This window comes from Haematobia irritans, chromosome 3 (assembly GCF_050003625.1).
Source record: "Haematobia irritans isolate KBUSLIRL chromosome 3, ASM5000362v1, whole genome shotgun sequence".
Lineage (NCBI taxonomy): Eukaryota > Metazoa > Arthropoda > Insecta > Diptera > Muscidae > Haematobia > Haematobia irritans.
The window spans coordinates 60,535,391-60,549,515 of NC_134399.1; the positions used below are offsets into that span (position 1 = coordinate 60,535,391).

Sequence of the window (14,125 nt, forward strand, 5' to 3'; positions counted from 1 at the left end):
ACACACTAACCACTGAGCTATGTACCTGTTATGGTCATCAATAGATAATTATCCATATAAGTTATATTTATATAGCATAGCTTGCGGCGCCCACGAACCGAATAAACAAAGTTTATTTAACAGAAACAAACATTTAGTTTGGTACCGTGGAGCAGTGGTTGCTACGTCCGACTTGCATGCCAAGGGTCGTGGGTTCGATCTCTGCTTCGACCATTTTTTTTGTTTTTGTTTATTTTTCACATATATTCCAGATATGTTCGAAAGATTCCGAAAAAAATGTTCAACATTACATTGTAGTATATTAAATTTTGAACTGTAAAATGTCTCTTATTAAAGACCTAAAGTCAGAAAAGAACAGTATTTGATATAAACGAAATGGACTGTGTTGTCGTTTCAAATATAACTTTTTTTATTGAAAAAATAAAAATTTTGTAACAAACGAATTTTTTTGGTGATAAAAGTTTAAAATTTTCGAAGCAATTCAAAAAACTCTAACAAAAGAAAAACGTTTTCGGTACACGTTTTCCAAACGTTTTTTTTTTCTTTGCGTGCATATTCACAATTTCTGCCATGTTCTGATTTCTCTTTGTGAACTGTTTCCATTGGAGGTTATTTTCCTTTTTTGTTAGATCGGCACATTTCGCACATAGATCAGTGTACACTGCCACGACATAGACAAGCCTCAAAGCCTGGTACAAGTTTACCTCTTCTGGTGTACTGGCTGTGATACAAATATTATTGGCTTCTTCGTTCGCGCTTATCCTCGAAAGGTACAAACGTACAGGAGATGAATATTCTACCATGTTCAGAGAAATCATTAATCATGTGCATTGCAGCACGGTTCATGATCGCAACTTATCGTCTGACTTCTCTCATAGCAATGCGCAGCCAGATTTTTTCGCCTCAATAATAAGGGATCTCCATTTTATAGACTAGCTCGAGGTTCACACAGCTCGAGGTACAATTCTAAAAATCTGACCACTACATAAAAATGTATGAATAAATTGATTTCCTACACTAACAAAAAATTTTTAAACGATATTAACGATTACACAACCTAAATTTTTGGATGCACAATTTACAAAATGTTAAGCACAAATTTCTTTAAAATAATAGAATTTTTGTTAAAACAAAGTTTATTCTTTGCTTCAATTTTTTTTTATTACAATTAGGGCACACATTTTGGAAATTGGCTTCCCTCCGTTAATGTCGTATGTCTTTATACTAAATTTCCTTAAACTAAATTAAAATAAATTAAACTGAAGAAACACATTTATGATTTAAAGATATCGTCCTAAACCTTTAGATTTAAGATAAAAACGCTTCAAATATATCTTAACCCTTTCACTACTTTCTGTTTTTACTTGTATTAACAGCATGTAGAATAAAAATTGTAATTCTGAGGACCTACCTCAATTACTTCGAGAGCTATATGAGTTTGTTCTGAAAACTTGATTTTTGAATTGTGACCAAATAGCTCTATGAAAATAAGCGTTATTTGACCTATTACATTAGAAAAATGGACTCAAAATGTCGTATTTTTCGTTTATTGTTAAATAAGTTTATAAAAATGCATTTTAGTGCTCACCAATATGGAAAATATTTATGGGTTATTTAGATTAAAGCCTCTACTTTAAAATAACATTGAGAAATAAATCAAAACTAAGTGGGGAAATAGAGTTTGGAGTCGATTTCGAATGTCCTCCCAGGTGGACATCGGTAGTGAAAGGGTTAAGACTTATTGTTTAACATAGTTTCTCCTTTTATTTTATTTTTATATATTTGTCTAAAATGAATTCAAATCTAACAGCTGAAATTAACTATTATTAGTACGTTATTATCAATTTATTACTTTTAAAAACAACCATGAATTCTTTAAAACAAATTTGTATTCATATATCTTTCTCTTTTTATACCTTAAAACCGAGGTAAAGAACTGCCTAATGAATAGAAATCAGTCTTTTTTACCATCGTAACCATCAACGATTGCAGATCATAAGCGGAAATAAAATGTAAGATTGACTCCAAAAACTCTGACTCCAATTCTCTTTTTTTCCCACAAACGATTCTCTTGTTTGTATCCAGCGAATAGGTAAAATAATATTCCTAAATAAAAAGTAAATCAAAAGGAGCTTTTCTCTGGAAGTCCTTTAAAGTTGCATGTCCCGCAACTCAATTTGATAATTTAATTATTTATGGAAGTTGATTTCTAATGGTAGTTAAATCATTAAACATGGTCCTTCGTGCGTCTTTGGACAGCTACCTGTAGTATTCTAAAATAATCATCACTGGACATTATTAGCGAACGTCTCTGTTTCTTAAGCTTACACTCCCAGTTTGGCTTAATTGACGTATCAGTCTTTCTCCCACTTCCATTAAACCGCGTGGTCTTCAAAAAAATAAATACGAAAAATCGGTATTTTGGATACGAAAGACGTAAAATTTTGTGAAAAGAAACGAAAAGGCTGCAATAAATTGTGCTAATTATAAAGAATTCGTAATTAGTTATATATTTGGGAAATTCTGATTAAAATCGATCAATAAAGACTTTCGCGGGTGCATAGTCCCAAATTACGCGAGTTTTCAGAAAAAATTATATTTTCCTAATTGTATATTTTTGGAAAACGAATCATTGAAAATTTTATGAAATATAAGGTATTAACTGTACATTTGAAAGAATTATTCATTTCGGGCTGAGAAACCCCAATGAAAAGGCTTCGTGTATAACGGTTTTTACATTCTACCTTTCTTGAAAAAAAAAATATGTGTTAGCATGACGATTGCGGCTTTTCTTTAAGTACAAGTGAAACCAAAATAAAACAAAAGAAATACGAAATTCCACGTGTTTACATAAAATTCCATTTCATATGAAATAATCCAAAATGAAAGAAAGTGAACATAAGGAATAGATAAATATAACATATAAAAATTGGATAACTTCATCTTCCAGCGGAATAACTAATCAATATTGAACCATCGATTCCCAATATAAAATCCCAATATAAAATCGAAACCTGTAAGTTCATAAAATTTGATTTTATCATATTCATTTCTCATTCCATGAACTTTTAATAAATATTATCTTTTCGATAACGAAATATCGAATGGTATTAAGTCACACGATATTCATCAACTCTTTTTAAGTCTTGAAACATTTATCTCAACATCTCTTTATTTACGATATATATAAATATAAAAAAGAGTCTCTCCTTATTCTCTTAAATATAGATGACAGTTTCACCCATTCTCTTGTGATCACTCCCTTTGCAATTAAAAATATAAAAAGTGTAGAGTATATTCTGTATGTGTGTTTGTACGGCCAGGCGCTCTTTCAAATTATAAGAAGAAAACAAAATTCTCACAATAGGTCTGTTTTCGCAGATTTAAGCACAGTGAAAAAAAAAAGAAATCAAACACACAAAAAGTTTTGAATATACATTTCTGGAATTTTTGTCAAAAAGAATTATCCTTTCCATTGGTATTAGAAGGGTAAGTCAATCCATAAAGATCGTTTGAAATATCAATAAGAAATTGGTCAAGTGCGGAAATTTAATTGTTACCAATTCCTGATTTTGGATTACGTATGAAAACTGAATAAATTAATATAGTGATAAAATATTTTCCTTCTGAAAGTGATCTTTTTGCGGTTGAAAATTAAGCATTTTTTAAGCAGAAAAGAGTATTTAATTTTACTTTTTCTGTAATATCGACAAATCTCGGTCGAAATATATCCGATACAGTCCACTCTTTACTAATAGTATATTCATTTTGCCATGGAAGATTTCATTTTTGATTCGGATGACCTTGTCACGTTTTGTGCTGATTTTGAAAAGAGTGGTGTTCTGACGGACACCCTCTTGGAAGTCACTCTTCAGGATCTTCACGATCGTTGGAGCACAGTACAAAAATCATACCGGAGATTGTGTACAACCGATCTCGCAAACCTCAAGAATGAGGACACCGAGAAAAGACGGTTGTTAGAGTCTGCGAGGGAAAAATATGAAAATTGTACAAAGCAGTTTCATAAGTGCAAATCTGAGATACTTGACGCTCAGAAAGCTTTAATAGAACCCACAAATTTCAGTTCGAATCACAATTTCGAAGAATCCCACGCACAAGATAAATCATTCTCTTGTATCAAAGTTCCCCCGTGCGATACGGAGATATTTTACGGAGGCTATGAGGAGTGGCCCGCATTCAGGGACATGTTCACCGCCGTGTATGGTGAACATCCCAAGTTGTCCGCGGTTCAAAAATTGTACCACCTTCGCCTTAAAGTTAAAGGTCAGGCCGCCACCATAGTAAAGAAATACAAACTATGTGGGGAAAATTTTTCATTAGCCTGGGAGGCTCTCAAATCCCGGTATGAAAATAAACGCATACTGGTTGACAATCAGTTAAAAATACTCCTCAATCTCGAGCCTGTTCTCACGGAAAGCAGCGAATCAATCCAAGAGATACAAATTACCATTAATGACTGCCTAGCATCTCTCAAGGCTCAAGGTATTCCGACTAACGATTGGGATCCAATCTTAGTTTATGTTTGCTCAACAAAACTACCTCATGACACACTAGCTCTATGGGAACAATCCCTAAAGTCTCATAGAGAGTTACCAAAATGGTCCGAAATGGACACATTTCTCACCAATCGATATGAGGTTGTGGAACGATTGAATTGCATTCAAGGTGGTAAACCTAACGCCAAAAGAAAGAATTTGGAAACTCACACTTTTACTACAGAGGGAAACCAACAATTTCCCTGCAAATTTTGTAAAATGAATCATGCTTTAAAACATTGCCCTCAATTTAAAGCCCTTGAGCCTAGAGCTCGAAATGAATTTGCATTTTCAAACAAAATTTGCTTAAACTGCCTCTCATACACTCATCTCCGAAAAGAGTGTAAAAGCAAATTCGTTTGCGCTCAGTGTAAGAAGGATCATCATACACTTTTGCATTATACAGTTGCCAATCCCACAACTGTCAGCAATACCACTATTGCTCCTCCACAACCAGAAGAAATTCCCGCATGTGTCACACAAACTCAAATTGCATCCCACTTCATTGCAGACCCATCAGCTTCTTCCGAAAACACATTGCTCCCAACAGCTATTGTGAAAATTTCCCATTTGGGGGAAACATTTTCAGCCCGTGCTTTTATTGATCAGGGATCGGAAAAAACTTTTGTGTCCCGAAGGCTACAACAGAAGCTTCGGTTACCCACTGAGTCCAAGAACTTCCAAATTCGTGGAATGGGCGGAAGTATAATTGGTAACTCGAATTCTGTCTGTACGATGAAATTGTACTCCGAAACCCACAATCGAACAATAGAAGTAAATGCTTTTTTTTCTTTTTTTTTTTTTTTTTTTTTTTTTCATTCATTTATTTAGCAATATTTATGCTATTTTTAAGTACAATTATATGTATAAATATCTACTTGAATTGGATTTCATTTAATTAAAATTTTTGTTTTACGTATGTAATAACTTTTTGCTTAAACCTATACAAATTTGTTTCGATTTTTATTTCATCCGGCATATTATTATACATTCTTAAGCCATTATAGAGCAGTAAATTTTGACCAAAAGTTGTTGAAGAAAATCCTAATCTAAAATCAATAGCATTTCTCAGGTTATAGGGCTGGGCATCTGCTACGTAAACTATATATTCACGCATGTAATTTGGCATCAATCCATTCTTTATTTTAAATATGTATATCAAGGCGTTCATCATAATTCTCTGATTCACAGATAACCACTTCAGTGCATCAAGCATGTCGCTTATATGTGTTAAAAAGTTACACTTGAGGATAGTTCTCATTCCCTTGTTTTGAAGCTTCTGTAGTCTTCCTTTCCATTGTAATGTTCCCATGAACAATATCGTTGAGCAATATTCAAAGTGTGGCTTAATTGTGGTATTATATATATTTATAGCAGAAATAGTTGATACTTGATTACGTATCCTTCTTAAAAAGGAAATCTTTTTGGCTATCTTTTTACAAATATAGTTAAAATGCGCTTCGAATTTAAGATGTTTGTCAATTATTACTCCTAAATATTTGATTTCTTCTACTTTTTCTATTTCTACTCCTTCCATACAAATATTTTGAGTAGAACTGCCGTTTAATACCATTGCTTTCGTTTTGCTTGTATTAATCTTAATCTTGTTCATCTTTAAATACGTTTCAATTCCTTTAAGGTCTTCATTTACTTTTCGCACACATTCTTCTGCATCCTCTCCACTTACATACAACAGAGTATCGTCAGCAAACATACATACTTTTGAGTTTGCAACAACTTTTTCTAAATCATTTATATATATGAGAAAGAGAAGAGTTCCAAGAACTGCACCTTGAGGTACACCAAATTCATTAGATATTGGAGCTGATATGTAATTTCCACACTTTGTTCTCTGCGTTCTATTGCTTAAATAACTTCTAAACCATGCCAACTCAGTCCCTTTGATTCCATATTGTTCTAACTTCTTTATCAAAATGTCTCTATTTATTACTTCAAACGCTCGTTTAAAATCGAGAAAAACAGCAACTATAGCTTTTCGTTGGACCATTTCGATTTTCCATCCTGATACCACTAGATTTAGTAAGGCTTCGCAGCTATGATTTTTTCGGAATCCTGATTGCATTGGATATAATAATTGATTACCTTCAAAGTAATTGCTTAATTGGTTGTATACTATCTTCTCCATTAGTTTACTCAACGTAGATAACATATTTATGGGTCTTATTTCCGCAGGATTAGTAGTATTTTGAACTTTTTGAACTGGTACAACGCATGACTCTTTTAAGCATTTGGGAAAAATTCCATTTTGGAGGGATGAATTTATTATTCTTTGTAAATGTGGTCCTACTATATCAAAGTTTTGGGTGAGCATATTTACTGACAACATATTTTGATCTTTCTTGTTGTTCATGGTTTTCATTGTGTCCTTTATTTGAGTTAGATCCAAAATTTCGAATCTAAATTTTAATTCTGGATTTACGTTTATGATGTTTTCATAATTTATAAAATCAATTCCATCAGATATATTTTTGATGCTTTGGATGAAGAAGAAATTCAAACCTTCAGCTATGTCTTTTTCGCTACGTAAAATTTTTCCATTAATTTCAATTTCGTTTACGCAAGTGTCCACCTTCTTTACCACAAGCTTTTTAATAGATCTCCACATATCTTTTTGTGATCTACATTCACTTATTTTGCTATTGATGTAATTTGCTTTGGCAAGGCTTAACTGTTTCTTGTATTGATTCCTAAATATTCTGTATTGATTCCATGAATACTCATTGTTATACCATATGGCCATATTATGGAGATATATTTTTCTATGCTTCATTGATTTTAAGTGTTGGTTGAACCACGGATTTGATTTATTTTTTATGGTTCTTGAAATTACCATACTCTTCAAGGCAGAATTTATATCATTTAATAATAGATCTGAATAATCTTCAAAATTTGCAAACATCGAATTAACATTGACCATACTACAATTTAGCTTCCCTCGCAGAATTGTGTTATTGAATTGCAGAACTCGCATATTAGTTGGCTTACAGTAATTGATTTCTTCTTGAGATGAGATAGTTATTTGTAAAGTTTCATGATCACTGATATTGAGACTATTTTCTGTTTTTACTTTGATATTATTTATATTAGTAATTACATAGTCAATTAAAGTTTGTGAATTGTGTGCAATTCTTGTTGGTTCCATGACAACTTGTTTAAAAAAATTATCTTCGATAATTTCCTGTATGCGTTTTTTTGATGCAGTGTTGACTAACCAATCAATATTGAAATCACCAACTACAAGAAAGTCTTTTCCTACAAATCTTTCCATCTCTTGCTCAAAATATGCTATAAAATTTCCTTCTGGCGAATGTTGTCTATTCGGCGATCGATAAACTCCAACTAAATAAAATTTTACATTCTCATAAAATATTTCAATTTGTAACCACCAAAATTGTTTGTCCACGGCCTTGGCATCCAGTTTATTGAAATTCCATTTTTTATCTATGTAAAAACATACCCCTCCAGTGTGTCTTGATGTACTGTCGCAGCGAACAACATTGTACTTTTCTAACATGATCTCACTATCATCAATATCATCTGTTAAGTGGGTTTCCGATATGCATATGAAGACAGGTTTTTGATTTTCGCATAGAATTTCCAGTTCATTGTAGTTTGATGTTAATCCGCCAATATTTAAATATATCCCTTTTATTTCCTTTGGTTGCTAGTAGGCTATTCTTTCTGTTTCCATTTTTCTCCTTCTAATCAATACAGGGCAATCCTCACTTCTACTGTCATGACCAATGTCAATGTCTGCCAATCTCAATCTTTCTTTAGCTTTTACACAATTAATGCATTTACTACTATTTCTACATTCTCTATACGTATGACCAGTTTGGCTACATTTAGCACAAATCTGCCCATCATTTTTACAATATTTGGCAGTATGGTTGAATCCCCAACATTTGAAGCACCTTAAAACGTTACAGATTTCGTATACTGGGCATCTATCCCATTCAACATATATTTTCTTTTTTCCCATAATTTTGTTGTATCCCTCACCATCTGTTTCTATAATCGCATTAAAAATCTGCGGATTTTTATTGGACTTATAAACCTTGATGCATTGCAAATTGACATCATTAATATCGTTTTGATTTTTTATTGCTCGAACTATTACAGATTTCTCCAGTTCCTCACTCATTCCAGTTACTAATATTTTAGGATTTCTCATCCTTGGTGCCTGTACCTCGTACTCATTCCCCATCTTCTCTTTAATTTTATCTGACAGAGCGTTTCTCTCACTCACATTATCACAACTGATTGCTATAATACCGTCATTTCTCTTTGCAATTCTCTTAACAGTCATATTCAAATCCGATGGTTTGATTTTCTCCTTCACTTCTTTTTCTGTTAGTTCGCTTGTTTGTTGGTTTTTAGGCTTCAAAATAACTGGTACACTATTCGCTGATTTAAGCTTACTTGCATATGTATCATCTCCCGTATTTGTTTGTGCTCTCTTTATTTCTCTCACAATCTCTGCCTTAGCAACTTTAACTTGTTGTTCCATTAGCTTGTTTGTTTTATTTATTTCTTCTGCCATTTTTGTTTCCGATTGTTTAACAAGATTAAATAAACTTTTGTAGTTTTCATTCGTAAGTTTAATAAAATTCATACAGCCGTCGCAAATGTATCGCAAGTTCTTGTATTTAAAAAGTGCATCACATTCATACTTGGAAAGGCCAACGCATTTCATGTGGTAATTTTTCTCACAATAGCCGCCGCAGCGCACTTCAACATCTCGACAAATTAAATTGCATTTTCCACAGTTCATATCCATGATTCGCAAGGAATCGTATAACCAAAGTGTTCGATTTCAAATAATATTATTTCTGAGTTTATTTTTCCGCCGGTTTTGAAAGGTTTTATATAAAAAAAATCCAATTTATGAAGAGCTTTGGTTGTAACACGTCTGTCTTACTCGCTTGTTCTCTATGGCATTGTTGTTCCCAAAATCACACGGCTTTTACCCAATTTCTCGTTTCCTTCGTCACAATTTTCGTTTGACGGCATTAAAGATATAGACTTAGCAGATCCATTATTCTATAAACCAGGCCAAGTCGATCTTTTGATTGGAAGCAACGCAATACCGAAAATTATGTTGTGTGGAGTGAAAACAGTTTGCAATTCACTCATAGCTCAAGCAACAATATTTGGGTGGATAATAAGTGGCCCCGTTAAAACACAAACAGTATCCTCGTTTTCATTACAGGCTTCTGAAACGACAGAAGACCCCATATCAACCCAATTAAGACTTTTTTGGGAGCTAGAAGAGGTCCCATCTCGTCCTTCTATAACTAAAGAAGACGAATATTGCGAATCATTATACGAAAGGACAACAATCCGCGATTTAGATGGGCGATATGTGGTTAAATTACCGTTCAAGCCTGAGTTTCCACATGAACTTTCGCTCGGCTCTTCTAGATCGCAGGCGTTCGTGCAATATATTAGAATGGAACAATCTCTCCGATCCAAACCTGCCATGGAAGAGACATATCAGAATGTTTTGTCGGAATATCTCTCACTAGGCCATATGAAACCCACAGATTCTCGTGAAATATATTTACGAGGTAAATATATGTCTTTTTACCTACCCCACCACGCGGTAATCAGACCTGAAAGTCGAAGCACAAAAGTTCGCATAGTTTTTAATGCGTCAAAAAAATCTGGATCTGGAAATTCTTTAAATGACGTTCTCTACGTCGGTCCCACTCTTCAATCGGATATGATGACTCTCATATTGAATTGGCGTCTTTATAAATACGTATTTAGTGGTGACATCGAAAAGATGTACCGCCAAATACGAGTCCATGAAGAAGATACTCCTTTTCAAAGAATCCTTTTCCGGCCTACTCCTGTTTGCCCCGTGAAGGATTATGCCCTAACGACGGTTACTTTTGGAGTAAGCAGCGCTCCATATTTAGCAATAAGGACACTTATCCAACTTGCTCGAGATTCAATGAGTGAGTTTCCCCAAGCTGCTTCTATTCTCATGAAAGAAACATATGTTGATGACATATTGTCCGGCGGACATGATTTGAGCTCCACCCGAGCTTCTCTTTTTCAATTGATAGCTCTATTAAAAACTGCTAGTTTTCCTCTAAAGAAGATAACTTCAAATTCGCCAGATATTTTGGCCTCGATCCCAACAGAAAATCTTCTTGATTCGAATTTTTTGAAATTCCAGGAAACAAGCTCCACAAAAACGCTCGGCATCCAATGGAATGCCTTATCCGACAGCTTTTCTTATAAAATAACGCCTCCTGCTATTGTGTCCCCTATCACAAAGAGAAAAATTCTGTCAGATGCATCCAAGCTATTCGACCCCGCTGGATGGATATCCCCAATCATAATTCAGTCAAAAATGTTACTTCAGCAACTTTGGCTGGAAGGCACGAAATGGGATGAATGTGTGAAACCCAACACATTGAGTAAGTGGAATTCATTTGTCGAAAGTCTCTCTCTCATACCCCAAATAGAAATTCCACGTTGGGTAAACTTTGCCCCCGAATATATAACACAAGTGCACGGTTTTAGCGACGCCTCCGAAAAGGCATATTGCGCAGTAGTGTACTTACGGACACAAAACGGTGTCAATATAAGTTCAAATCTATTAGTGTCCAAAACCAAAGTAGCTCCAATAGATCCAATTAGCCTTCCTCGATTGGAATTATGTGGAGCCGTTCTTTTATCAAAACTCATCAGCAAGATATTATCTGACCTACCCATTAAAAACCATGAGGTGTTTTTATGGTGTGATTCCACAATTGTGCTTAGTTGGCTAGAAAAGCCTCCCTGCACATGGAAGACCTATGTCGCCAACAGGACTGCTCAAATTATACAGAATGTTGGTAACTGTTCGTGGCGTCATGTAAGATCTGCAGAAAATCCTGCCGATCTAGGCTCTCGGGGTTGTCATCCAAATGATTTAATCGGGAATTCATTATGGTGGCACGGTCCTGCATGGCTTGTTAACAATCCCGAAACGTGGCCAAAGGGCCAGACAGGTTTTGAAAACCCCCCCGAGGCTAGAAAAATAGAAGTATTTCATAGTTTTGTCGAAAACGATGATTTATTGGAAAGATTCTCGGGCTGGGAGAAGGCTATAAGGGTCACAGCTTATATATTTCGCTTTTATAAGCGTATCTCAAACAAAAGTCAACCCACAACGCCACTTAATAACAAAACTGTTACACATGCGGAGTTTCAAGATGCTCGAAATCGCTTAATTGTGCTAACTCAGAAAAGTTTCTTTTATAAGGAATATTCTTCCTTAGTATCATCCCGAAAAGTTCACAAAAAGAGTCCTCTTTACCCATTAAACCCCTTTATTGATGAAAGCGGTATTATTCGAATTAATGGTCGAATTTCCAATTCTGAATTACCATTTAAACAACGTTTCCCAATCATTCTTCCGGTGCAGTCGAAATTTTGCAAATTGTTTATAGATTTTACGCACAAGCTTTTGATGCATGCCGAACAAAGTTTAATGCTCAGAACTATTCGCGAAGAATTTTACATATCTCGACTCAGATCAGCGGTTAAGAAACACATTCGTACACTGAAAAAAAAGCATACTCGGTTCCAAAGATTTTGTCTTTACTTTAAAAATTTTGGTATTGATTCCGAGCCAAAGAAGCGGAGAATACAAGTAAGGAAACTTTTAAGACACAATTCTCTTTTAAATTTAGGTTTTGTGTACTTGCTTCTAGGAAGCTAATTTTAATTTTTCGCTTTCTCGGTTTTTTTTTTTCATATGCTATCAAAGTCCTTTAAAAACGAGTTAACGACAACTTTATTTTCCAAATTAAGACTTGACTTCCAGTAGAAATTATGATATGTTTCAAGTAATAAACGTCTTTAAAATGAAGTGTTGAAAAATATGTCCTATATTTGAACGATTTTTTGCTTTGTAGTCAAGATGCAAAAAGACAACAAATTTAAAGAGAATTTCATTAAATTTAAAGAATTTTTCTGAATTATTAAAGTCAAGTTGACCTTAGCCCAAACATTTTTTCTTTCATGTTATGATACCTATTTTTAAGTGAAATCACTTCATTATAAGGACAATACGACTTTATTGAAAAGTTTATCGGCTTTTGGACAAGGAAAAAAACTTTATCTTAGAGAAATGCGTCTTCTTTGCTAAGCAAAATTTGCATTCGTATTTTAAAGACATGAAATCTTTGACCTCACGACAATATTTTTTTCAGTGTAGTTGCAAAGTATGCGTTATCTATAAACACAGGGTGCAATCGCAAATAATGGCAGCACTGCCAGAAAATAGAAGTAGGTTCTCGCTACCATTTACTGTGACGGGATTAGATTTTGCTGGCCCATTTCCTATAAAAACTTCCATTTTGCGTCAAGCTCCTTACCACAAAAGTTATGCATGTATTTTCATATGCTTCAGCACAAAAGCAATTCACCTTGAGGTATGCTCTGATTTATCGACAGCCTCCTTCCAAGCAGCCTTCACCCGATTTGTTGCTCGTAGAGGTTTGCCTCAAAAAGTATACTCCGACAATGGCACCAACTTTGTAGGGGCAGAACGTTCCATTAAGGATGAATTTAAGCGATTCATACAAGCAGTGGCTTGTGATATAGCAGAGAAATACACCTCCCATGGTTTTCAATGGTTTTTCATACCACCCAACGCCCCGCATATGGGGGGACTCTGGGAGGCCGGGGTTAAATCATTTAAAATACACTTTAAAAAAGTAACTCAAAATAGAAAGTGTACCTTTGAGGAATTTTCAACCCTTTTGGCCCGCATAGAGTCCATCCTCAATTCTCGTCCGTTGACTCCTATGACAGATGATCCGCATGAAATTCTCGCCTTAACGCCAGGTCACTTTCTTCGTGGTGCGCCAATGGTTGCTATGCCAGAAACGGATAATACCTCAATACCACTGCACGATCGATGGGAAAAATTAAAAACCCTCCAATACGAATTTGCACGACGATGGAAACGGGATTATCTGCTAGATTTGCAACAAAGATACAAATGGCAAAAACCCCAAGCCAATGTACAAATTGGCCAAATAGTTGTTCTAAAAGATGAACTTTTACCACCATGCGAGTGGAGATTAGGGAGAATTACCCACATCCACCCAGGATCAGACGGATTTGTTAGAACAGTCGAATTACGTACCCAAAACGGAGTTTTAACAAGACCAATCTCAAAGCTATGCATTCTCCCTACAGAGACATCGAAGTGATCTCCACCAAATCGAAAAACTCTCGATATTACTATAATTCATAAGTATACCTATTGTACATATCGTTATAACAACTCCAAATTGTTATAATCACCATAAACTCAAATTATTCTCACTTGCATATTTCAGTTATTAATTAAACTATTCAATTCCAAAATTCACAGGGCACCTACAAATGAAATGATTCGTCAATGCAAGATATGCGGAAAGCTACATCCACTTCGCTTTTGCAAACGATTTTTGGCCAAGGATGTTGAAGAACGTCGAAAATTAGCCCGCCGACTCAACTATTGTTTTAACTGCCTTGCACGTTCGCACTCTACTAAT

The 14,125-nt window shown here is 34.7% G+C and overlaps 2 protein-coding genes across 3 annotated transcripts in view; both read right to left on the reverse strand.

Moving 5' to 3' along the window:
- Positions 1 to 14,125, reverse strand: part of kat80 (katanin p80) — a 94,292-nt gene that overhangs the window by 57,683 nt on the left and 22,484 nt on the right. The window lies entirely within an intron of this gene.
- On the reverse strand, positions 8,127 to 9,484 carry LOC142230218 (uncharacterized). Its single transcript, XM_075300860.1, has one exon. It carries the CDS (start codon positions 9,355 to 9,357, stop codon positions 8,242 to 8,244), a length of 1,116 nt encoding a protein of 371 aa, XP_075156975.1. The 5' UTR covers positions 9,358 to 9,484; the 3' UTR covers positions 8,127 to 8,241.